The sequence below is a fragment of the Poecilia formosa genome, unplaced genomic scaffold (genome assembly GCF_000485575.1).
Source record: "Poecilia formosa unplaced genomic scaffold, Poecilia_formosa-5.1.2 Scaffold246, whole genome shotgun sequence".
Taxonomy (NCBI): Eukaryota; Metazoa; Chordata; class Actinopteri; order Cyprinodontiformes; family Poeciliidae; genus Poecilia; species Poecilia formosa.
In genome coordinates this window covers 238477-263095 of record NW_006800185.1, presented here as the reverse complement: position 1 = coordinate 263095, position 24619 = coordinate 238477, and the positions used below count along the sequence as shown (strand labels likewise).

At 38.3% G+C, this 24619-nt stretch overlaps 1 protein-coding gene and 2 long non-coding RNA genes across 3 annotated transcripts in view; 1 reads left to right on the top strand and 2 right to left on the bottom strand.

Annotated features, from left to right (window-relative positions):
* The window catches only part of tspan18b (tetraspanin 18b), a 65584-nt gene extending 48574 nt beyond the window's left edge, over positions 1–17010 (top strand). Inside the window, exons 3-9 of the mRNA XM_007569798.2 lie at positions 5714–5809; positions 8338–8532; positions 8772–8846; positions 12756–12854; positions 13033–13206; positions 13850–13933; positions 15397–17010. Coding sequence (XP_007569860.1) covers positions 5714–5809; positions 8338–8532; positions 8772–8846; positions 12756–12854; positions 13033–13206; positions 13850–13933; positions 15397–15444 — 771 coding nt within the window. The 3' untranslated portion in view covers positions 15445–17010. The remainder of the gene's footprint in view (positions 1–5713; positions 5810–8337; positions 8533–8771; positions 8847–12755; positions 12855–13032; positions 13207–13849; positions 13934–15396) is intronic.
* LOC107838383 (uncharacterized) lies at positions 1747–23177 on the bottom strand. The gene is made up of 3 exons (XR_001664438.1): positions 23063–23177; positions 7196–7201; positions 1747–1757 (listed from the first exon to the last, which is right to left on the bottom strand). It is a non-coding gene; the product is annotated as an uncharacterized LOC107838383 (long non-coding RNA).
* LOC107838382 (uncharacterized) lies at positions 11085–22921 on the bottom strand. The gene is made up of 2 exons (XR_001664437.1): positions 22865–22921; positions 11085–12099 (listed from the first exon to the last, which is right to left on the bottom strand). It is a non-coding gene; the product is annotated as an uncharacterized LOC107838382 (long non-coding RNA).
* Positions 23178–24619: the final 1442 nt, after the last annotated feature.

The window sequence follows — 24619 nt, the reverse complement described above, 5'->3', positions numbered from 1 at the left end:
TCGGATGCATTTTTGACGGGCATAATGCGTTTGGTGTGAACACACCGTTATGGCGATTGGCAAAACACTGAGCACCCTCTCTGGGTGACATTATTGCGCCCCCTACTGTACATGCGGGACACTTTCAGGTTCTTTGCAGTTCACACTGGAGATCACATACAAGTCGCACATTTGGAAGTGTGAACGACGATGCCAAAAAAATCCGATTGGAAACAAATCCGAATTGTATCTTCGGGCTGCAGTGTGAATGTAGCCTCTGTGCTGTTGCCCTTTTCCAGATAACAGAATCTGCAGCCCTGAGTGTCTGATCTGTGAGGCTGAGCTGTGATCGATGAGGGCCAGCAGTCTTATGGGAGTCATGGGAAAGGCCAGTTTGTTTACTCTGCACTTTCGCTGTGGCAGTTTGATTTATACGGTGCTGGTTTCCACCTTGTACTGGGAGCCTCACTAGGCAAATACAGTAAAAGCGATCTTAAGCAATGAATTTTAATGCACAGAAGAGAACTGGCCCCACATCTGACAGCTGGGCCGACCCCGAGATGGGAGTGCAGAGAGAAAGGGTGAGGCTGGAAAAGAGATCAGACATTTTTGTTTGTGGTTATAAAAACTGAGAGGTTTTCCAGCAGCCCGTCTCCTCATCCCCTGCTGTGGAAAATACTGTTTGCTCTCTTAAGGCCCAGGGATTGACAGAACGGGCCGTTTCCCTCGCTTTTCTGCGAGACAGTAATTTATGCAGATCTCAATTAAAACCTACTGTGACCTCATTAGGCCTTTCAGTTGGATGTAGGAAAAGATGGAGTTAATTAAAACCCATCTCAGGCAATGAGGTGGTTGGTAGCTCAGAGTAGCACTCCGAGGGTAATCAATACGTGAGCATATTGTTAGGATTTACAGAAAGTATTTAACCGTCACTCTAAATCAGCTACGTAATTTATGGGAAAACATAATACACCCTCTGGTTGCTGAGGAAAGTAATAGTTCTCATTGTATGTTAAATCATCCCCAAACCAGACAAAGAGAGTCTCAGTATCTTTAGATTGGTTCAATTTGATTGTCACGGCAACTTACACAAGCTGGCAGCGAGACAAAGAAAAAGCTTTCTCTGTGGCTCAAAACACATCAATACTCTGCAGCAAGTTAAAAACAAACCAACGCAAGCATGCAATATTAAAAGACAAAAAGATGAGGCTTTTGTTCTAATTAATTATTCATGCAATTTCGATTCTCTGTGAGTCCTGGACTTGAGGCAAATGTTTGGCAAATGTTTTGGGTTTGCTTCACCTCAAAGGTGAATTTCTGTGTAAAGTGAGATCATATTTGACAGGAATCAGACCAGCATTGATCATAACCCAGGTGTCAGTGGAAAGCCCGGCCAACAAGAGACTGAAAGAAGACGTTTCTGTTTTCTTTCTTCTGCTTAGTGGCTTCCAGTGGGCGGTTATTAAATCTATTACAACTCCACTGAGAAGCTGCTTTTTGATCTGGTTGTCACAAAGTTTCAACCTCAACAAAACAACAGATTAATAAAGCAGGGAGTCGTTTAGTTTCTGACAAATTATTAAGTGTTCCCTTAAAGTCACAGCTGCCCCACAGATCGCCTCTCATCCAGTCCTAGCAGGATGTATGGAGAGAAATCCTTGGAGGAGAAGAAAATACGTTTGTTTAATTGCTAAAATGTAGCGTTAATAAAATGTACTGCAATGACTCAGAAACACAAATCTAATTCAACTGCAGATGGAAAGTGGGTTAAAATGCAACTAATTGATATTTTCACACAATATATTTAACTCCAAACATCAGCAGGAACTGGAAGCTGACACTCCACCTAGTGGTGGCTGAAGGTTGCTGCAAATTTATGGAGCACCCTAGGTGACAAGGCGGATGTTTTTTCTTTTGCGTTCTCTCGTAGTAATGTACTGATCAGCTCAAGCGCCATAATTTAATACGGAAGGTCTTTTCCATTGTACTTAATGCTATAAGGTTTTCATAAGGTTTTTCCATGTATATTGATATACATGGAAAAACCTTGTATTTCCATGTATTTATACGTGTATATACTACACCTATATAGTTTGTGATATACGTGTAGTTTTATATCTTTTTCTTTAAAATAGAAATGCACTACAAACCTCTGTGCAAAAGCAAAACAGGCCAAACATGGACTTTCCATCCACTTAGCTGCCATTTTTGTTGCAGCAAAGTAAAGTGTGATGCTAACCAACCAATAGGCAGCAGCTGAAACCTGACGGCACGGCCCCTCATTTGTATTTAAGCATTCTTTGATTGTTATTTTCACACCATGCACAAGGAAAAATAAAAGAGATGAGGCAATGACAAAAGGACAATCGCTTGTATAAGGAAAAGATAAAACAAAAGGTATAAATTTCTTGATGAAAACATGTTTAAGGAAGAAGAAAAACAAAAAATATGGATTTCTGCTTTTATTTTTAATCATGTCAGTTTTGGTCCTCCATACGGTAATGCAAAATAAAGATTTTCCCCATGACTCCTAAGGGACTCCGTACAAATTAACTCAACACAAGTAACCACAAAGAAGTTTTTCACATGCAGGGATGCTGACCAAACAAAATAAACTTTTATAACCAACCTGCAGAGACCGTTTTCTGTGGGCTCATTTGAACGCCGTTTGGTGTGAACCAAATGTGAAATTCATGGATGCTGCTTTCTTTAGGCTTAATTGCAGATGGACGAACAGCGCAGATCAAAAGGCAGCGTCTGTGATGTTGGTGTGGGGCGTGACGGGAGCATTAGTGCAGACACGGTGTGAAACCCACTCAGACGTGAAGACGTAATTAACGCTGACTGACACATGCAGGGCTTGAAGCAAAGTGTTCGGACAACAACCACTTCAATTAAGATTTGTTTATTTCAGCAAGACTAACTCATTTAGCTCATGTTGGTAAGACTGAGCTGTAAGCGAAGCTTACAGATTTATGACTAACAATACCAGGTGTGTTCTGGTTGTATAGTATAAAACTGGATTAGTGAGCTAAATAAACTTAATTAGTTGATTTTTATTTATAAAGATCATTTTTACCCATCTAGTTGTTCCTCATATTTTAAAAGAAACTAAATAGAAACAGTTTTTTTGACTAAAGAAAAGAGCATTGCTGAAATGTTCTGATAATTCAGGATGTAATGTAAACCTTTTCCCTGATAACCAAAGTTAGCGGTTCTGTTGTAGCATCAGTTATATTACAAAATTAGCCACTTTACAGGGACAAATGTCTTAAATTGAAGAAGCAAGATGATGTTTAACATTATTTCATGCCAATCAAAACTAAAATCTGAAATTTCCCCAGCAACAACTTACTCAGGCCCCAGAAATTATTTCAACACAGGATGAACCAAAATGCTGTTTTTACTCCCCCAAACCTGTAAGTGGCGCTGTTGCTAAAGTAGTTAAGCCAGAATACAAACTAATTTCTGCTCCAACACAGAAATTTTCTCAACCTCATCTATGATGGTTCTTACTTTCAACAACTTGACTTTTTGGCTCCTATTGCAACCCGTAGGAACATATCAGCCTTATCATTCTCCACTGGGAACAAGAAAACAATTAATTAGAATAACGATTAACTGAACTAACATCTTCAAACTGGTGTGTTTGATTAAAATGTAAATTACTTCAATAATATTTAAAACCCTCCAAAATATCAACATGGTTGGTTAAGAAGTAGAAATCCTATGAATATGATAAGATTATTGCAAATTTGAACACTTTTACACCTTTTCAGTACAAATTAAGGAGGGCTAATGACTAAAGGTGCATCTTTTTAATATTTGTACTGTCTGAAAATAAAAAAGAAACAAGTTTACAGCTTTCAGACTGTGCAAAATTACAAAATCTTACCAACTAATTTTGGTTTCTTGTGCAAATATCTTACGACACATGAAATAAGACAAAACTAACTTACAAATAACGTTTCAACAAAGGATATAGGATGTTGTTTTAAGTCAGTAATTCCTTAATATTGATTAGAAACATTCTAGTTCCTTTGGCAAATTATTTCACTTATAACGAGACATTTTTCCATGTTGTAAGTGAATTTATCTGCCAATAGAACAGGAATTTTTTCATCAATATTGAGGAATTATTGACTTATAACAAGCTCACATATCTAATAAGTTACTTTTAAATTAGTTTTGTCTCACTGGATATTTGCACTAGAAACTGGACCAGAATTACCTGGTAAGATTTTATATTTTTGCAGTGAATGCCAATTGAATTTTTTGATCATAACATTATTCTCTATTCTAAGAAATTTGAAGTAGTTCCTCTGTTGTAGGAAGTTAGTGGCTGACTTTATGTGCGGGGTCAGGGATACAGATACGGCCATGTCGTCCCTTAATGCACCAGAGGGGCTCTTTATTATCTGGGAGTGCTTTGAGAAAGAACCTTCATCAAGTAAAGTGTGTTTGTGTCAGGTAGAGGGTGAGCTGACGGGCGCACAGGAGCCTCTGCCTTTCATTACATTAACAAAAAGATGCTCTGAAGTAAAAGCCGTCCCTTTGGGTTAATGCACAAGGAGACTCGGTCAGGAATTACGTCCCTAAAACGCTCAGCAACAGACCAGAGGAACACCATATGTCAAGTGCTGATAGGGAAGCCGGTCATCTGACTCTGGAATAAATTTTATAGCTTAATTCATTTTTATATTCTTGGAAAAGATAAGAATCATGACATCGCCAACGAGTTTAATTTCTTTAGAGAATGTTTGGAGATTAAATCTGGCAAAGAAGGACCTGAATTTAAAGCAAAGCAGCTAACGCACTGTAAAACATTTACAGGTGGTTTAACCTGAAAGTGAAAGTCCACCTGCTGCCTGGAAAATGCAATTTAAGTCGACAAGAAAATAGTTTTGGTTTTAACTCAGAAATTAAAGTTCATGAATTTGATTTAACATCAAGACACAAGTTGACTAAACTTTGTTTTTACCTTCATTAATCTTGAATTGTGAGTTTTAACTTAATGTTGCAATTTAAACCAAATAATTATTTTATAATATGCAAGAAAAAAATAAAGAGCCACATTTCTCTATTATTTTACTCACAACATCAAGTTAAAATAAATACTTATTTTACTTTAGATTAATTTAAATTCTTGTTTCAAACTGCAGGAACAAAATTTCTGATCTGATGATGAATTTTATTAAACATCCCGATGAATTCAGCTCAGAAACATTTAGTGAGATCAGGACATTATCCTCAAGCTTTGCTGACTGAGAATTGCATTAAAATGAACATTTGCCTTAATAAAACACCAGAGTCAGATCAACGTAACGCACTTCCACCTCAGGAGACAGAAACATGCCGCTATGCATTCTGGGAAATAGTTCCCACTCCTGTCTTTCTCTTCTTTCAGTTTTTAAGTGCAAACCTAAAAACTCAGTTTATTCAACTCTTGGAGGTTTGACTAAATTAATAAAAAGTTAACACAACTTACTGCTGCAAGTTTATCTTTCACAAACTCACATTTAGGTTCAAAACCTAAAACTGGATAAATTTATTTGACTTACAGAGTAGAAGATGGCAGACGCAACTAAATGCGGCTCTAATGTTTTACAGTGCAGTCTTTTATTTGTTGGCGTTTGGTGTTTTGTTGAACTCATGAAAATGCAAACAGGTCCAAGCGGAGCGCCGTCGGCCGTATGGAGGACTGATGCGCGGCGTTTTCTGCTTTTCCCTGCAGGGTCAGGGGGAGGCTTCAGCTCGGGGGACGACCATGGAGGGCGACTGCCTCAGCTGCATCAAGTACCTCATGTTTGTCTTCAATTTTCTCATCTTTGTAAGTACTTTTCATCTCTTTCTCAAATGGCTACCTCTGAAGTTAATGATTTAAGATGGGCCTCTGACTAATGGAGCCGCATCTGCATTTCATTAGACGAGGCAATCTTGATTCCATCAAATTCTCTTTTGATTAAATTTTAGTGTGCTGACACACATCTGAGGCTCACTGTGCCATATGGAGCTGGTGACTGACACCTGAGTTTATCAGACTTGATAAGACAATCAGGGGTAATCCCGTTAGCCGTGGGGGGGAGGGCGGGCTCCGAGTGGGGAAGGTTTGTGTCTTTTCCTGCTTTATTAGGCGCATCCAAACCATTTAGAGACTCCACTCACATGCGATTGTTCAAGGCTGGGGCGATAAAGCAGCCAGTAGAGCAGAGGAGAGGATGTTTTCTGTTTCTTTTTTTTATTTTGCTTTATTGTTTTTTACCTCCAAAGCTTTGAAAATGACTCCCAGTTTCCCTAATTCCCTAGTTTATTTGAGCTAAGCAAGGTTGTTTTAGTTAACTAAATCAAACAGAATTACAAAAACTGAAATCGAGGAAACATGTTTTGTTAAAGGAAATAAATAATGGGAAGAAACTATAACTAACTGGAATATATGATGTGAAATCAATCAGTCAATCAATCAAGTTTATTTGTGTAGCACATTTTATCAACAAGGCAGTTCAAAGTGCCTCACATCAGAAGAAGCCATAGAAACACAGGGAACGATTGAAACGTTACATTTTGTCTGGCGTCATTTCATCAGAATGTGAAAATTATTTATTTTTTCTCAAATATTTTACGTCAGCTGTAAAATTACGATGCTCCATAATCCTCCTATCGCAAAAAGTCGACAGCAGAAGTTGTTATAAAACGCCAGTCAGTTGGTGATCAACAATAATTTAATACCTTTTTTAAAAATGGGATCTTGTGATGAGCTTTAGCCAATCACATAATCACAAAACAATACTTTTATCTTTTTAATTCTGCACCAAAACTTTACCAAAGTATGAACTACTACTATAACCATTAAAAACTAAACAGACACTAAACATTTAGTTAATGATGGCTAATAAAAACTGGAACCAACTGATTTAGACAAACGACCGAAATAAAACTAAACTGTAATGAAACAGCCAGGTTCCATTACATGCTGCAGGAAGAAGAGGGTTGCAGTAGAAATGTTGGAGGCTCTGATCTTTCCCCCACCTCAGTATCTGCTTTTCTTAATCACATGAGTGGTTAGCCTGTGGTGGAGGTGGATGGGATTTTGGAGAGACGGAGGATGGTGGAGGATGGGAGCTTTAGCAGGTTGGGGGGGGTTGAAGCAGGGCTGATGTCTCTACACTCCCCCCTCTAAGCCATAATGACTGGAGAAACTAAACCTTTGCTCTTTTACCCTGAACTCTTATTCTGCTCTGGAAGTCATTTATATGACTCAGTACAATCTGCTGGGTTTTCTTACATAGAAAGTTTATAACTACTCTGAATGATTAACTGTACTGCTGAGAACTGGTGCAATATAAATAAACTGAACTGGTTTTTACTGCTCTACAATGGCTGCTGGAAAAGACAAATGTTGTTGAGTTTCTATTCAGGATTCTTGTTGATTGTGCAGGAGGCTCCACTTCTGCTTTTCGAAGATGTATGGTTGTATAAAAGCTCTCCTGTTTGCAGCCATTTTCACATGCGAGTGTAAACGTTGAGTTTGAATTTAAAGTGGCAAGACGGCTTAAAGCAGCTCACTCTGAAAGGAAAAATAGGCAGAACTGAGCAGACTGAAATCTTATCAGAGAAGATTTTGTGCCAAATATGCAATGAACATGTTTTTCAAGCCCAAAACCCAGTGGTGTCAAACTCAGTTTCATTTTGGGCCAAATTAAAAATCTAAATGTTGTTAAAGGCCCGGTTGTGCCAGAATGTATCGATAAAACCAATTAAACTGTTAAAATATCAGTAAATGGCTTTTTCAGTATTCAGTAAGTGTTTCTTAAAATAAAATATATTGAACATCTTTTCACGCAGATCAGTCCAGCCAGGATTTTGATTGTTTTATGGTTTTGTTTGTTTTTTTTGCAATCAAAATCACAGATTTTGTGGCGCTAATTTAGAAATATTTTTAAGGAATTTTTACGATATTTGCGCTAATGTGTGATGTTAAATGTGACTTTTTATTAATCGCCGTATCGATCACAGACTGTAATTTGACATCAGGTAAGGCAGAAGCAGTAGTCACTTAAACCCAAAGTTTTTGACCAATTTTGAGAAAATTGTCAATAAAATCAGAAAAAATGTGGTGTTTTTGTGTGAATTTTGTGGAGGGACTTACTGATGTAATTTAGAGTTTAGAGGGCCACATAAAAACTACGGCGGACCAGATTTGGCCCCCGTGCCTCGACTTTGACTCCTACACCATAGACCTATCCTAATTTGTTCAGTGAAGCGTAATAGATCACCTTTGACTAACCAGCCCAGGGCTAATATTTTGTTTGAATTTTAGTTTTTTTTTAATGAAGTGACCTCTTTTCTGGTCTCCTGCAGCTGGGCGGCTCGTTCCTCCTGGGCGTGGGCGTGTGGGTGCTGGTGGACCCCACTGGGTTCAGGGAAATTGTAGCGGCCAACCCCCTGCTGTTCACCGGCGTCTACATCATCCTGGGGATGGGAGGCATGCTGTTCCTGCTGGGCTTCCTGGGCTGCTGCGGAGCCATTCGGGAGAACAAGTGTCTGCTTCTCTTCGTGAGTTCATCACATGTGCAGCTCTGTTTTCTTTTTTCCTAATTTTTGGAGTTTGAATCAACCAAAAGCGAATCCATCTGTGTGCTTTTGTTCGTCGTGATGTTTTAACGATGACTTCAGAGGTTCACAGACGGCGTGTAATTTGGTTTTTTTACAAGAACCTGGAGTGCAGTTTTCCTGACTCACCTAGCTAGTAATTTTCACACTATCTGGTTTTGTGTTATTTAACTTTATTGCAGTTCTTCATGCTCATCCTGCTCATCTTCCTGGCAGAGCTGGCCGCTGCCATCCTCGCCTTCATCTTCCGGGAACACGTAAGTCGCTTTAGGGAACTTATTATCTTCAATCACGAGTCCAAACGAGCCTGAAGTCGAAGCTCTTCTTGCTTCTTTTTGACTTTGAACCATTTCTGCATTCTGATTACTCAGGCAGAGAGAGAGATCGCTGTTTCAATCCCTGGATTCCTTTTTCTTCTCTAAACCAGGGATATTTTGTTACCTTTGATGCCGAGTCCATCGGCTCTCTGGGACAAAGCAGAGTAACGATTTGTCGAATAACTCACTTTCCTCCATTTAATGTTTTTTGTTCCCAGCTGCTGTTGCACCAGCTTGCATCAGTTTTACTTCTTTATTAGACTCCTCACATCTTTCTTAGTGGGGATTTTCACAGCTTCCACACTGATATCAGGCCTAGTTCAAACAAATGGTGTCAAAAGAAGAAGTGTTCATCGTCCTACACTGAAAAAAGAAATTAGTTGGATCAACTTAATTGAATTGCTTCAATTGATAACAAGTAATTCAGTTAAGTTGATTATATTTTATTATTTTTTTTTCAGTGTGCAGGATCTTTGAAAATAACATGTTAAAACATTTAAAATAATTTAAATTCTAGCTGCATTTTAAGTAATATGTGAATGATATTTTAGTTTTTAGTTTGGAACAACATAAAAGTTTGTAGAATTAAGTCAAAGAGATTTGAATTATTTATTAGAAAAGAATACATGATTTGACTAAGAGGGACTTAAATATGTCGTATTAAACACAGTTAATGAATTAAGCTACAAAAACATAATAAATTGAGTTGGTCAGAAATGCAAACCTGTCATTGACCTCAGTAGTATCAAGTAAAGTCAAAGTAAAAAGTTTCTTAAAGTTAAAGAATGAATTAAGTGAGATTAATATAAATAAGTCCATAAACTGAACTACAGCTGAAATACACTTTGAATTCAGTAATTTAATTTCAGTGTTATCTGGGAAATGTAACCTTTAATTTCACTCTGTGACAAAAAAGAAGTTAGGAAATAACAGTTTTTAGCTAAATTACCAGTTTGTGCCGCTGGTGTCAGCAGCCAACAGGAGAGCGTTTCATCGTCTGCTGTACCAACTGGCAGAGAGGCAAATCTATGGCTGTACATCTACATTTCTCTAAATTATCCTGGTTTTGCTCTTTCAGCTCAACCTGCAGGTTTTAAATGAATGAAGGACTGGTACTGTGTGTTGCAACAGATTTCAACTTTAAAATGAAAGAGTTCATTATGACGTCCTGTCCAACAAGATTCTGGAGCTTTTAGAAGAAAACCAGACAAACCAACAGCGTTAAAGATCCAGTTAACAGGATCTGCATTTCTATTAGCAATAAAATGGAATTACGAGAATAAATTTGTTAAATGGAAACGCGCAGATTTCAGAAAAACTTACATTTTTGATTGCAGATTTTGCGTTAGCTTGAGGCGGTTTTTCAGCTTTATCAAAATCAAAACAATTACACAAAACTGTTTTTTCCACATCACAGAAGTCGTGATCATCGACCGGAAGTTAAAATATTGGCAAAAAAGATGACAGGAACACTGTAAAACATTTCAGCTGCATTTAGTTGTGTCTACTATCTAAATAAATTTATCCAGTTTCAGATTTTGAACCTAAATGTGAGTTTGTGAAAGATAAACTTACAGCAGTAAGTTGTGTTAACTTTTTATTAATTTAGTCAAACCTCCAAGAGTTGAATAAACTGAGTTTTTAGGTTTGCACTTAAAAAACTGAAAGAAGAGAAAGACAGGAGTGGGAACTATTTCCCAGAATGCATAGCGGCATGTTTCTGTCTCCTGAGGTGGAAGTGCGTTACGTTGATCTGACTCTGGTGTTTTATTAAGGCAAATGTTCATTTTAATGCAATTCTCAGTCAGCAAAGCTTGAGGATAATGTCCTGATCTCACTAAATGTTTCTGAGCTGAATTTATTGGGATGTTTAATAAAATTCATCATCAGATCAGAAATTTTGACCAAAATTTAAACCAAATAACTCTTTGGTTTAATTTGCAGCATTAAGTTAAAACTCATAATTCAAGATGAATGAAATTAAAAAACAAAGTTTAGTCAACTTGTCTCTTGTTGTTAAATCAACTTCATGAACTTTAATTTCAGTTCAAACCAAAACAATTTTATTGTTGCCTTGAATTGCATTTTCCAGGCAGCAGGTGGACTTTCTAAGTTACACCACCTGTAAATGTTTTACAGTGCAGTGGTAGAATGATGACACTGCATCTGTTTTTAACAACTTACCGATTGAACAAACTTAATCACCTGTAACGTTCTTTGTGTTTCTTATTTAATGGAAATATCACAATTGAAAATAGTTTTTTTTTTTTTACATTATCAACAGAGTTTTACGCACATCTGTAATGAAAATGCAGCTGCTGCTGGAAACGAGGCGTTTCTCCTCCTGGTTTTAATTCCAGCCTCACCTGAATATTTTTTGGTTGAAAAGCCCAGCCTTAATCCTCTTTCTTTCTCAAACTTTTCCATCATAAAGCTGCGAAGCTCCTACCGACAATTCACAGATCCAGAGTGGAAACAGAAATTTCCTGCACAGCTGTGAAGCTTTTAGAAACGATGCTGGCAGTTTGGGGGAAACGGGAGGTTTGGTGCGGCATCAATGTCAGCTCTGCACATAAATCCGTGATGGATGTCTCCCTGTCAACATCTAAAAAAAAAACAGTCATGGTGGACGGATTCAGTGTGACCAATAAAATTCTTCAAATTTGAATTATAAATCTTGTCGTCTTTGGTTTTCTTGATGAAATTTCTTTTTTTGGTTTGAAATCCTGCTGCTGGCTAGTCACACAAATCAAACGTCATAACTGCCCCACTTCTTCCTCCCGCAGAGTAAGTCGGCTTTCGCTGAACGTAATCAGCTGTGACTTGGCATGTCAGGGCTGAAACAGAGGTGGGCTGATTTTCACCCCCGCAGCACCGGCCCTTTAACCACACACACAGACAGAAAAAGAAAAGAGAGCTTCATCTTGTGTTGAAGTGTTGGTGAAAAGCACAAAGTTCCTGTTTGGTCCGCTGTAATCGAACTGTAGATCATTTTCCTACATCAGGTTTGTTTTGGGAGGTTTGAATGTACAATCGTTCTCTGATGCGATTTCCCTACAAATCTACAAATCTCTGTTTGTTCACACTGCAGCCTGAAACGATGTAATGCAGATTTTATTTTATTTTTTTTGGCGTGGTCGTTCACACTTCCAAAAATATATACGACTTGTATGTGGTCTCTACTACAAACGACCTGAAAGTGTCAGTAGAGGGCGCAGTAACTTCACGTGCTCAGTGTTCTGCCAACCTCCATAAACAGAAGAAGTGCTCAGTGTTTGCAGAAGTAAACACGGATGCTAACGGTGGAGCTTAGCTTACGATTTTAAAGTTGTTATCCAACCAGAGCCAGCACATTAACAACTTAATCCTCATTACAGTCCGCCATGGTTGTTGTTTTTCTTCCCACTTGGTCGTATCAGGACACAATAGTGAATTTTGTCGACTTCCTGCCTCTGGTTCTCCAAGCGGCCAGGTCAGATGCACGCGTTCAGACTCGGGTCACATTTGGAAAGATCAGATACTTATGATGAAGAAAGTTGATTTTTGTGTTGTTTACTTCAGTGGTTCTTGTTGCAGCACCCCCACAGGCCTGGAGGAGAACAGGTTTTTTAAAGGGTTTAGTTCGTTTGATTCAGTGCTGTGTGAAAGCGAACCGCTCCAACTGAAAATTTAACAAATGTTGCAGTTTTGGTCCCCATTTGATAGTCTACCAGACAGTCAAAGTGAAAACACCCAAAGCCACAGTAGCAAACTCAGAATGGAGTTTATGGAGCTCATTTTGACTCATCATGCGTTCTTGCTTCAGGTTTTAATGGCGTTGGTTGACCTCTGCTCTTTTTGCTGATCTAGCTGACCAGAGAGTACTTCACCAAGGAGCTGAAGAGTCATTATCAGGGCTACAATAACAGCGACGTCTTCACCTCCACATGGAACGCCATCATGACCACGGTGAGCAAAACTCATCACCGTTTCTGACACTCTGCTGACAGTCCGTGGAAACAGACTCAGAGCTAGCTGGCTATATTTAGGTCAATATTTCTGCTCGGTTGGCGCCCACACACAGCCGACCGCAGGTCACTGCGCATATAGGCGCTCAGCAAATGCAACTTCTTCCTCTCCCTTTCAGTTTGACTGCTGTGGAGTGAACAGCCCAGAGGACTTTAAGGACAGCCTGTTCAGGCTCAACAACCAGAATCACATGGTGCCAGAAGCCTGCTGCCAGCGCATTCCTCAGAGCAAAGAGAGGGTCTACTCCAGCCAGGAGCAGTGCCTATCCGGCAATACGGTGATCCGCAACAAGGTGACTTTTGGCACTGCGTTTCCCCTCTCAGCCTGGTTCTAGACCTCCTCCAGGCCTAATTAGAGCATAAAACAGTAGATAAATGCACTCGGGGACTGCCTGTCTCTGCCATGTCTTATTAGTGCTGTTCAGTCTTGGTGTCACGGTGGGTCATGTGCAGCACGCAGATGGCAGCTTACAGATGAGCCTGTGCATACATGCTTAAATTGGAGGGTTTTGTGGAGGATATATGTGCTCAAAAATAAAGCCTGTTAAGAATATAAAAATAAAGCGTGCTGAGAATTAAAAATATGTGAGAATTCACTCCTAAATCTGTTATTTCATGTGTGCAGGAGTGAGCTCTGCATGCAATTACAGTGATAACAGGTATAGGGAGGTTTTTCCCTCCACCTGTTGTTTTCCATGCCATCGTGATAAAGAGATGGTGTGTGTCTGTGTGTGTGTGTGCGGTTAGCTCTGCTTATTCACACAAAGAGTCCTCATTAAAAGGCTGCAGGCCCCGCTTCCCACTCGTTCAGCCGGGCCTTTGTTCCAATCCTCGCTCTATTGAAGCCGTGATGTCGCCTTAACTATCTCTGTAATTGTGCAGATTTATAGCCTATTGATTCACTGCGGCGCATGTCGTCCACATGTGTGTTCTTAGGGCTGCTACTCTGCCGTGGTCGACTACTTCGAGGTGTACATCTATGTCGCTGGAGCGCTGGCTATCGTGGTGTTAACCATCGAGGTAGGAGGGACTTTTGAAATGTTGGGCTTCTTTTCCTGCTGCCCAAATGATCAGGATGTCTATTTTTGAATCGCATCACTGCTTTTAAGTTTAAGGCACCGAACCTGTCAAGAGAGCTGTGGAAAGATCGCCATCTTGTGGTGATGCTCAGTATCACAGGAAGACATACAGCTCTGGAAAAAACTAAGAGCCCACTGCACCGACGCCCATTGAAAACCTGCTGGTTATTCCACCACATATTGATTTCTGAACTCTTCCCGAGTTAAAACATTGGTATTGTTGCTTCTAAATGAATATTGAATCTGTTTTCTTTGCATTATTTAAAGTCTGAAAGCACTGCATCGTTTTCATTATTTTGGCCATTTCTCTTTTTCTGCTAATACTAAATTTTTGCTTGGAATATCAGAGACACGTTGTCAGTAGTTCATAGAATAAAACAACAATGTTCATTTTACTCAAACATTTTATTCAAGCATAGACCTATAAACAGTAAAATCAGAGAAACTGAATGAAACTCAATGAAAAAAAAACTCAATGAACTGATTTCTCTGATTTTACTGGCCTCTTAATTTTTTCCAGAGCTGTATTTTACAGATATTCATTTTTCAACATTCAAAAATTGATCCCAACGTAAAATCAAATCCTACCCTGTTGCTATGGTTACCTATCACAACAAAATGGAAAAGTATAAAAAATATTGACATCAGTCCAACTACACATTATCAAAAAAAAAGAAACTATTATCCCTCAAAAAAGGGAATAAATGAAAGTTTGAAAAAGAGAAAAACTCTCAAAGTATTAAAAGTATAAAACTATGTTTGATTACAGTCAGGTTTGAATCTGTCAACATAAGATGGAAAATGTCTCAACATCAATTTTAGCACAAAAAATCTGATAAAATGTTATTTCTGTTTTTTTTTTGTTTATGTATATTAAGCTCTGATGTTTAGATTATAGAGTAAATTTGTATTTGCTGGTACATTGATGTATATATAGGTTTATGTAAGTTTATATGCTTATCTGTGCATACATGCACATAAGCAGAACTTATATTAAGACTTGGGGACATTAAATTTAATGTTATTAATGTTTTGGGGGTTTTTTCAATTAGTTGAATTTACTAATAAGGTGATTTTATAAACAATTGGCGTCACTATTTTTTATTTAGGGGTTGAATACAATGCATGTCACCCTTTTTTTGTAAAAAGCCATTTTTTCACAACATGTGCTACTTTGAGTTGTTTTTTTAAGTCCCTTCTTCATAACTTTGGACAAAAATAATGCAAAGAATAATTTTTCTGTCAAAGCAGCAATGAAGACCAAAGACAAAAACACAAATAAACCTCTAAAAAATATGTTCCAGAAAGAATATTGAGATTTAATTAGTGATAAATTGAATTAATCTGGGTTATTTTGGTTGAAATAATTGCATCTTGTGACCGTTTGCTTCGTTTTCCCTCCAGCTCTTCGCCATGGTCTTTGCCATGTGTCTCTTCCGGGGAATCCAGTAGAAGTGCTTCATTTGCAAATCGCTTTTTTTTTCTTGAACAAAAAGGGAATTCAGGAGAAAACAACAAAATGGACATTTGTAAATTTGTGGATCTCCTTTTTTTTATTGTTGTCCAATTGGTTTAAAAAACAACAACAAGAAGAAGAAAAAAGGCAAACTCTTGTACTTCACAGCTGGACTTTTGAGGTACTGGGTGATTTAAAAAAAAAAAGAAAACCAGACACGGAAACCACTGAGAGAGTTTAAAAATCAAAGATTTAAAAAAAACAAACAAACAAAACGATTTGTGCTTAAAGTGGAAGCAGTAATTAGTGGACCAGGTCTAGCACAGACTGGGTGTAAAGCCTGAGCAGAAGGCACTGCACTGACTTTTGGATGAAGAATATTTATATAGAGTTTTGTTGGCTCAACTGTAAAAACCGTGTTTCACTCTGAATGGCAACCTGTCCCCGTTTTCTTACCGTGTACTGTAAGCAGCCTCCTTCCTCCACATGCCCTTTTTTACTGCCACCTCTCAAATACTGTATCATGTCGGCTCATTATTATTGACCCTTTCCACGTGACGTCACGCTCTCCAGAACTCCGCCATGACGGACGTCAAAACAACCAATGCGCTCCGGTAAAGCCGGTCTAAAAACAGACACCTGTAACCTAATGTATCGCTTCTGTTAGTTGATTTAACTTTAAAGTGGTCACAGGGTGCTGCGCAAACAGAGAAGGATAGAAACCAAACTTGTCATTTTATTTTATGACTTTTAATGAGGAGAGACACGGCAGCAGCCGTTAATCATAATGACTTGCAGCTGTCAATAATAATGAGCGGCAGCCCTCGGTGTAACCGCGGATTTGCAGCGAGCACTTTTTACAAGGTAAGAAGTAAGAAAGTACGTGTCTGACGGTTAGTAACCATGGAAACGGTGCCGCACCGTCATGTAGCCTAGCTTATATGGAAAAAACTGGTTAGCGTCTCGTCTTTTGTACGTTCTTAACGCCGCTCCGGTTTAAGGGGGAAACACTGTTTATGACATAGTGATTTAAATCATGTGGTGTGAATTCAGACAAAGTCGGTAATTTGGTCAACACGTCAGGAGGGAGGAGGTTCGGGTCGGTTTCTAAGCTAGCTGTTTATAACTCTTGTAAATCCCGCCGTCTGTGAGCCCCAACCAGGTGAGTTACGGTCAGATAAATTAGCTCGACTCCAACTAGTAGAAGCCATGAATAAACTGGCAAGAACAACTTGGGAAAACGATTTCAGTCGCTCAGTTCAAGACTCACGTCCCTCGCTTCCGACGTCCGTCATGGCGCCTTGAAGTGACGTAGTTGAAAAGGGTCATATTGAGTGTGTGTGTGTGTGTGTGTGTGTGTGTGTGTGTGTGTGTGTGTGTGTGAGAGAGAGCATGTGATTTTCTTCATAACCTCATAACCCCTCCCAAGCCAACAACTCTTTTTTTCTGTTTGTATGGTGACTGTTATTTGCATTAGAAATGTGCTTTTAGGTGGTGACATGTATGTGTATGAATTTGTATTAGATTGTTAAAGTCTGTGACATAAATGGCATTTTAAATGACTGGTTTTGTCTGTTTCTTCCGTTTGCACAATCCCACAGGTAACCGACCTAATTTTAAGAAAATTATTAATTTATAGCTTAAATGTTTTGTTATCCATCAGGCAAAAATTTGATTTTTTTTTTTTCTCTCTCAAACTTGAGAGTAAAATCTATTTTTCACGCCAGTGTGGAGTGAAGGAGACATTTTTCAAACATGACACTTATATCATTTTCTCCTGCATGGATGATTTGCCCATTTTCCTCATCAAGTAATTCCTCTCTGAGACACTCGTGACATTTGAGGGATTGAAACAAATGATGGGCCATGATATTTGTTAATGGGCCAAATAATAGAAAAATCCCAGCACTGTGCTCAATTTGCTCCTGGGCTCACTGTAACAAAATCAATTTCACTTTGATTGTCTTAGTGGTTTGATTCGCTCCTTTTCTTCGTGTGAGAAAAGCGGGAAGACAACGGCAACAAAACGAAGAAGCAGTTTCAAAAGCCCTGTGGAAATCAAACCAAATGGAGCAAAGTCAGAACAATATGGAATAGCAGAAAAGAATTTTAGATTCTGCAAACATTAATTTATTTAAGTATTTCACAAATGTCCTTAAAGGGCCGGTTTTACCAGAAAGTATTGATAAACCCGATAAGGAAATGGTTCGAACTGTCTGCATTTGATAAGTTCTTCTTAAAATTAAACCATATTTAACAGTTTTTCACATTGATCAATCCATTCAGGGTGTACTTTTTATGTAATTTTTTGCCATAAATTCCAAAAATATTTGCAAGGAATTTTGCAATATTTGTGATTTGTTGATTTTGCAACATAAAAATCAATGGTGGGCCAGATTTGGCCCCCGGGCTTTGTGTTTGACACATGTATTTCAAAAGGTCACTTTTGATATTTTTCAAATATTTTGGCTTTATTTTGACTAACACTATAGCCGTAGAGGCTGCACAGTGGTTTTGTAGTGATAAATTTTAGATATTTTGAAATAGCTGTTGCTTTAAAATCTCCTGCCTCAGATGAATATGATGCACTTTAATCGTCTTGTTTTTTCAGTGCATCTTAAATGTATTTATTAAATGTTACTTTGCTGCCCATATGAGGTGTTTTTATCCATCTTATTTTATGCACCCCTGTGAAAAAACAAACATGTTAATTATTGTAAGCATTTCCATCCAGGAGGATGGATGTCAGTTATGCACAAATCTGGAGTCCATGGACAGGAAAGCAAGAAAACTAATTCTGAAGGAGTCAAATTTGTAGTTCGCAGCTAAACATCTAGGGGGCGCAGTGGACGTAGTAGAGAAGATTTTCTGATCAGAAGAGACAAAAATGCCACTTTTTGTCTTTTGTGGTGAAAAACCAACACTTTGCATCGTCATCACATCATTTTCACAGTGAACATAGAAATGCAACATCATGATGTGGAGAAGTTTTTTCTCATTCACTACTTTCTTAGTCACAAATATTTTGGTTTTAATATATTAAATATGCAAATGTTCAAAATTAAAAAAATCCCCTAGTTTTTTTGGGGGGACAGGACCCTTAGCTTAAAGCTCAGGTGTCAAACTGAAGGCTCACGGGCCAAATCTGGGCCACCGTAGATTTTTATGTGGCCCTCTAGACTCCAAATTACATCATCAATAAGTCCCTCCAGTTTTTCACAAATCTGCAAAATTCACACAAAATTAACAGATTTCCAATTTTTTTTCCCCTGATTTTACTGCAAATTTTTCTCAAAATGCGTGAAAAACTTTGGGTTTAAGTGACTGCTGAATCAGCCTTACTAGATGTTAAGTTATATCTGTGATCGATACGGAGATTAATAAAAAGCTACATTTAACATCATACATTAATGCAAATAATGTAAAAATTATTTCCAAATTATTCTAAATTAGCATCACAAAATCTGTGATTTTTATTGCAATAAAACACAGAAACAATCAAAATCCTGGATGGAAAAGATGTTCTATATTATATTTTAAGAAACATTTATTGAATGCTGAAACAAACAGCTGTTTATTGATATTTTATCAATTTAATGGGTTTTATCGATACATTCTGTCACAACCGGCCCTTTAAGGGCATTCAGATTTTTAATATGACCCAAAATGAAGATGAGTTTGGCATCTCTGGTTGTAGATTTGAATTAATTTCTGCCTAGGATCTAAATAGCACCAGCAGCCACAAATGATTGTCGGAATGAAACATTTTGTACTTAAATTTAGTCTTTGATCAGAAATATCCAAGCAAGACGAAGCGAGTTACTAAATTCTGCTTCCCCTCTTTGTTTGGAAAACAATCACTTATTTTTTAGGTTATGAACGCCTCAAAAAATCTAAAACTATCTTTGTCTGCAATTGATTCAGCTTGACTGTATTTTCCACAACTGGGCCAAACTGGAAAAAATGGTAAGCATACATCAGCAAACTTAAGTGCTGCACAATAGATGTTCATTAGTTTTGTTTTCATCCAACCAAAAGGAAAAACATTAATTTGCAGATAGGTGCCAGTTCTTTTTTTTTTTTTTCTTTGGCTGCTCAAATCCCAGAAAGCTTTCGTCACAGTTCCAACTTATTTTGTTTCAATAATACTCTATAAAAGGTTATGTAGTGTACTTTTATTGCGTCTAATTTATCCTGTATTACATGAACACATTTGTGTTCGGGCCTTTTGATCAGCCCCGTGACAGGAGAAAGAAAGTGTGAGAAAAGTCGACACAGCAAAACATGTGATCACAATTTTCTTAACAAGCCTTTCCAGAAACTCTCCTCCGTTCTGCTGTGGATCCTTGCTGCGGTCCAAGTGAAGTGAACAATGTGGCAGCTGACTTTTTTTAGTTTTTCCTGCCTCATTACCATATACTGGAGCTCATTAGAGTAACTCTGAACAAAAAAGAGTTGTGCAGCTTTGTTTCTGGTGCAAAGTACACACACAGCAACATGGAAACGGCAATAAACAGAGGTGTTGGCTGAGCTGCTGCTCTACTGAGGATGCAGCCAAAGCTTTGTGAGAAATCACCTCACAAAGGTATTACTGTTCTCAAATTAAAGAAATTTTATCCTGCCTTTTTTTTGTGTATTACTGCTGTGTGTACATTTTGAATAAACTGCATTGTACTTCTTGCATTTTGCCACCCAGAATAGTAGCAATTAAATTTAAATGGAAGATGAAAGATTGTGTTTCATTTAACTTCCACAAGAGGGCAGTAGCAACCCAGTCTTCAGGGTTAACCTGATTTTCGTGTCAACGTGCAACAGGAAGAGATTTTTTTTTACCCGAAATCTGACATTTGTCTAAGCAGAACAAAGTAGAAAAGTAATGTTTCCATCATTACAGTTTTTATAAAAGATGTGGTGTTAATATAGAAAAGTTACATTTAAACCACATGCGGGATTCCCTGTGCAACCCCGCAAGAAGTAAAAAGCTGATATTTTCCTTTTTGAGTAGGTAGTTTGTTTCAAAATTGTAATGAAAAATAAAAGTAATTTAGCTAAAATGGTTTGAAGTAAAAGAACAAGAACAATCAGTAAAGTAATAGTGTTGGAAGGAAGGAGATGATACGTTTAGTGAAATCCTCTCAAATTTGAGTTCAGTGAAGATTATTTGGTGAAGTGACATGACAGCCAGCCACTGCAAGAAATTACAAGTGCTCAGCCATTATCCCAGTCTGCCCATAATTCACCAGAGGTGAGTGGTCTCTTGTTCAAAACTCAGTCAGCATTGTAATTTCTGCTCCAGTTCTGACCAGCATTGTTTATTTGATGTCCATTAGTACTTTAATGTCTTCTTGTACAGTATTTGCTTCATACAGAGGGTCTGTTGAGAAGCTATTTCTTCCTGGAGGCGTGGTCTCTGCTGACGTTTTAAATTTCACCCAGTCGCTGACTTTTAACCATGACGTATGGCCAGTTCAATGCTGTGAAGCTTACTGGAAATGGCCAGGGTTGGACACTGCAAAAACACAAAGTCTTAGCAAGTATTTTTGTTTAGTTTCTAGTACAAATATATTAAAACATTTGAAATAAGACAAACTAACATACAAGTAACTTTTCAGAAAGAAACTGAAGCTTGTTTTAAGTCAATCATTCCTTAATATTGGTAAAAACTGGTAGATTATTTAATTTATAAGACTGTTTCTGAACTTAGGTTTTCTCATGCTAATGTTGATATTCATCTTTCCTACCGTAGCCTGGATCACATGACCAAATATGTGATCCAATGACGTTTAGATAGTGATGTCATGACCACATGTGATCCAATGACGTTTAGTCATGACCAAATATGTGATCCAATGACGTTTAGACATGACCAGATATGTGATCCAATGACGTTTAGATAGTGATGTCATGACCACATGTGATCCAATGACGTTTAGTCATGACCAAATATGTGATCCAATAACGTTGAGACAGTGACGTCATGAAGCAACATTTAGGTCAGCTCAGGAGTGAGCAGCAGTGGGATTGTCTGGAAAGAGCTGTTACAGATTTCACATAATCTGTGGGCATCATCAGATGTTTTGCACTGAGGCTAAAAACATGAAAATAATTGTAAAAACAAAGTAAAATACATTTTCTTACCTGATCAATCTTTGCCCTATTTACAGCTAAGTACAGGCTTCCATAGTCCTTCATATCTAGTTTTGAAATCAAGCCATTATGCAAACACGCCCTTGTGGATTGCATTTGGCAGTTATTTCATAAAACGGCTGGATATAAAAAAAAACACAAAACATCTGTAATTCAAAGTCTGGTAAATATCAACCTGACCAAAAATAATAAAACTGTCAAACGTTACTTTTACTCAACAACAGTTAGAAAAACAAATTATGGTCATTTTCTTTGAACAGTTGAATTAATTTGACAGTTTATTGTAAAACTCCTTTCAGCAAGTATTTTATTATTTATGTCACAGTAACTGTTGCAGCCAATATAAACAGTTGAAAACTTTATAGATTACCTTTAAACTGACAGAAGACTAAATAGTAAAATATGAACAAGCCCCTCGTATGTTATGATTTATCTGGTTTGTGATTGTTGTCTTTTAGGATGTACCAAAGTTTTTATTTTTATTTACCGAGTACATATTTAAGCCACGCAAAGTTGTTCCTTTTTCCGATCAAAGTTCTTTTTTTTTTTTTACTGTTTTGCATTTTCATGCCGTTGAAGTTTCTTACCTCATAAAAATTCCTACCAGGAAAAAAGGAAGGAATAGTGATGGATGGCGAAGATGTGAGACTCGTGGGGGTTCCGTGTTGAGTTTGTTTTAGGCCTCTGTTTGGAGAGGAGACTTTCATTGCTTAATGATTTATGAGTGGCCAGCCTCCCAGGGGAATCAGAGTGAGTTCTTTTTCCTGCTTGTAATAACCCACCGTCTAACATAAAACCTAGGCTTCTCCTTTGTGTTATGTTTTTCCAGCATGAAAGGTGTTAGGTCCGGTAGGGAGCCGTAGGGCACAGAGAAGCTCTCTGTATGATCCACCCCCAGCAGAGGCAGATTTACATCTGCTACAGCAAAACTAAGAGCTACGAGAATCTAAAATAAGTCTAAAAAGATTTCCACATACTGCAAATAAAGCTGCGTTCACACTGTGAACCAATTCTGCTATTTTTTCTCTTGATGCGACCTGTATCGGATCTTTTCATGACAGCCTGAACAACACAAGTCAGATTTTTTTTCGAATGGGACCCCAACCGCTTGGATATCCGATACGTATCTGATCTTTATGGGTGTGTTCACAGTGCAGCCTGAAGTGACCCAATTCCGATTATTTGGCAAATCCGATTTTTTTGCCGGGGCGTTCACACTGCCAGTAAATGCGACCTGTATGCGTTCTGCAGTCTGAACTGGCAAACGACCTGAAAGTGTCCCGCATGCGCAGTAGAGGGCGCAATAGCGTCAGCGTTCTCAGGGTTCTGTCAACCGCCATAAAAAGAAGAAGAGCTCAGTGTTTGCGGAAGTAAACATAGAGGCTAACGGTGGAGCTTAGCTTACATATTTGAAGTTGTCACTTCAGGCTGCAGTGTGAACGCACCCTATGTGACCTGAATCTGAACGTCCAGGTCGCGTTCATCCGACCTGAACGTCATTGATACTCGATAAACGTCACTATTCTGTGCCCTGATACGCAGAAGCAAGAAGAAAAACAACAACAACCATGGCGGACTATAATGAGGATTAAGTTGTTAATGTGCTGGCTCCGGTTGGATAACAACTTTAAAATCATAAGCTATGCTCCACCGTTAGCATCCGTGTTTACTTCCGCAAACACTGAGCACGCTCTCTGTGACGTTATTGCGTCCTTTACTGCGCATACGGGAGACTTTCAGGTTGTCTGCAGTTTTCACTGGAGATCACACACAGGTCGCACTTATTTGGAAATTTGAACGACCATGGCAAAAATAAAAAAATAAAATAAAAAATAAAATTTGACAAAAAATCGGGATTGGCTCAGTTCGGGCTGCAGAGTGGACGTAGCCTTATTCATACCCTGCTTGCATTAGGTCCGATTTATGTTTATTAAAATAAACAAATGGTAAACCGACTGAAACTGTCACTGACATTCACAGAAAAACTAAAAACTCCTAAAGAACTAGATGGAGACCAAAGTCTGACTCACTCATTCCAGAAAACATCTGTGCAGTTTTAAATCCAATCAGAGGATAAATACTGCAGTGAACAACCTAAGTTGGATCAGAAGATGCCATAATTGCAGGTATTAAAGCTTTTATCAGGTGACCATGGATATTTGCCTTTAAAGGAAGATAAACCCACCGACTCTCCATTCAGACATTGTTCCTTTCATGTCCGATCTCTGATGGGCTCTCATTGTCAACCTGCCATCACCTCTGGTGCTGTAATCGCTGCCCCGCTTTCCGTTCTGCCATGTCAAATGACAGAATTTGCTCATAAATGTTCAGACATGTATGTATCCAGTCCTTTTGTAATCTGTTTCCTTTCCAGTTCTGAAACTGGAACTAGGACACAAAATTCACTTTTTACACATTTTTTTTTACTTCTATTTGGGTCTCTACTGTTTTTAAAATCAACTTAAGCTCTAAAGAAAAAAAAAAACCCTAACCAGCTGCTTTTGGTAATAAGCTAATGTTTTTTGGTGTCTGGAAAATGAGCCATTTCAAAAGCCTCCTGAGGAGGACTGCACCATTACCCAGCAACCCCAGCTGAGAAAAGCCCGTCACCTAGCAACCCGGTGAAACCAGGTAGTAATGATGAAAATTATGATTTAATGACGAACCAGGAGAACAACTCAAAATCCAAAAATCACTGGCAGCACAGGGTACAGAAACAGACGTTAGACAAGGACCCGACAAGAGACAAAGACAACAGGTGGGTTTAAATACAAGGGAGGTAAACAAGGGAACGAGACACACCTGGGAACAATCAACGTGGAAACGCAGAGACAGAGACTCACAGGGAAACAGGATAACAAATAAACATGGAAACTATCGATCCTGACAGCGCTGTACAATGGTTGCTGGAAATGACAAAGGTTTTATTGTTGACTTATTTGGGTTTAAACTGACAAGAGGCCCTAAATCAGCTCTCTCTGAAAGAAGCTAAATGACCAAACTAAAATACATTTTTTAAAGAGT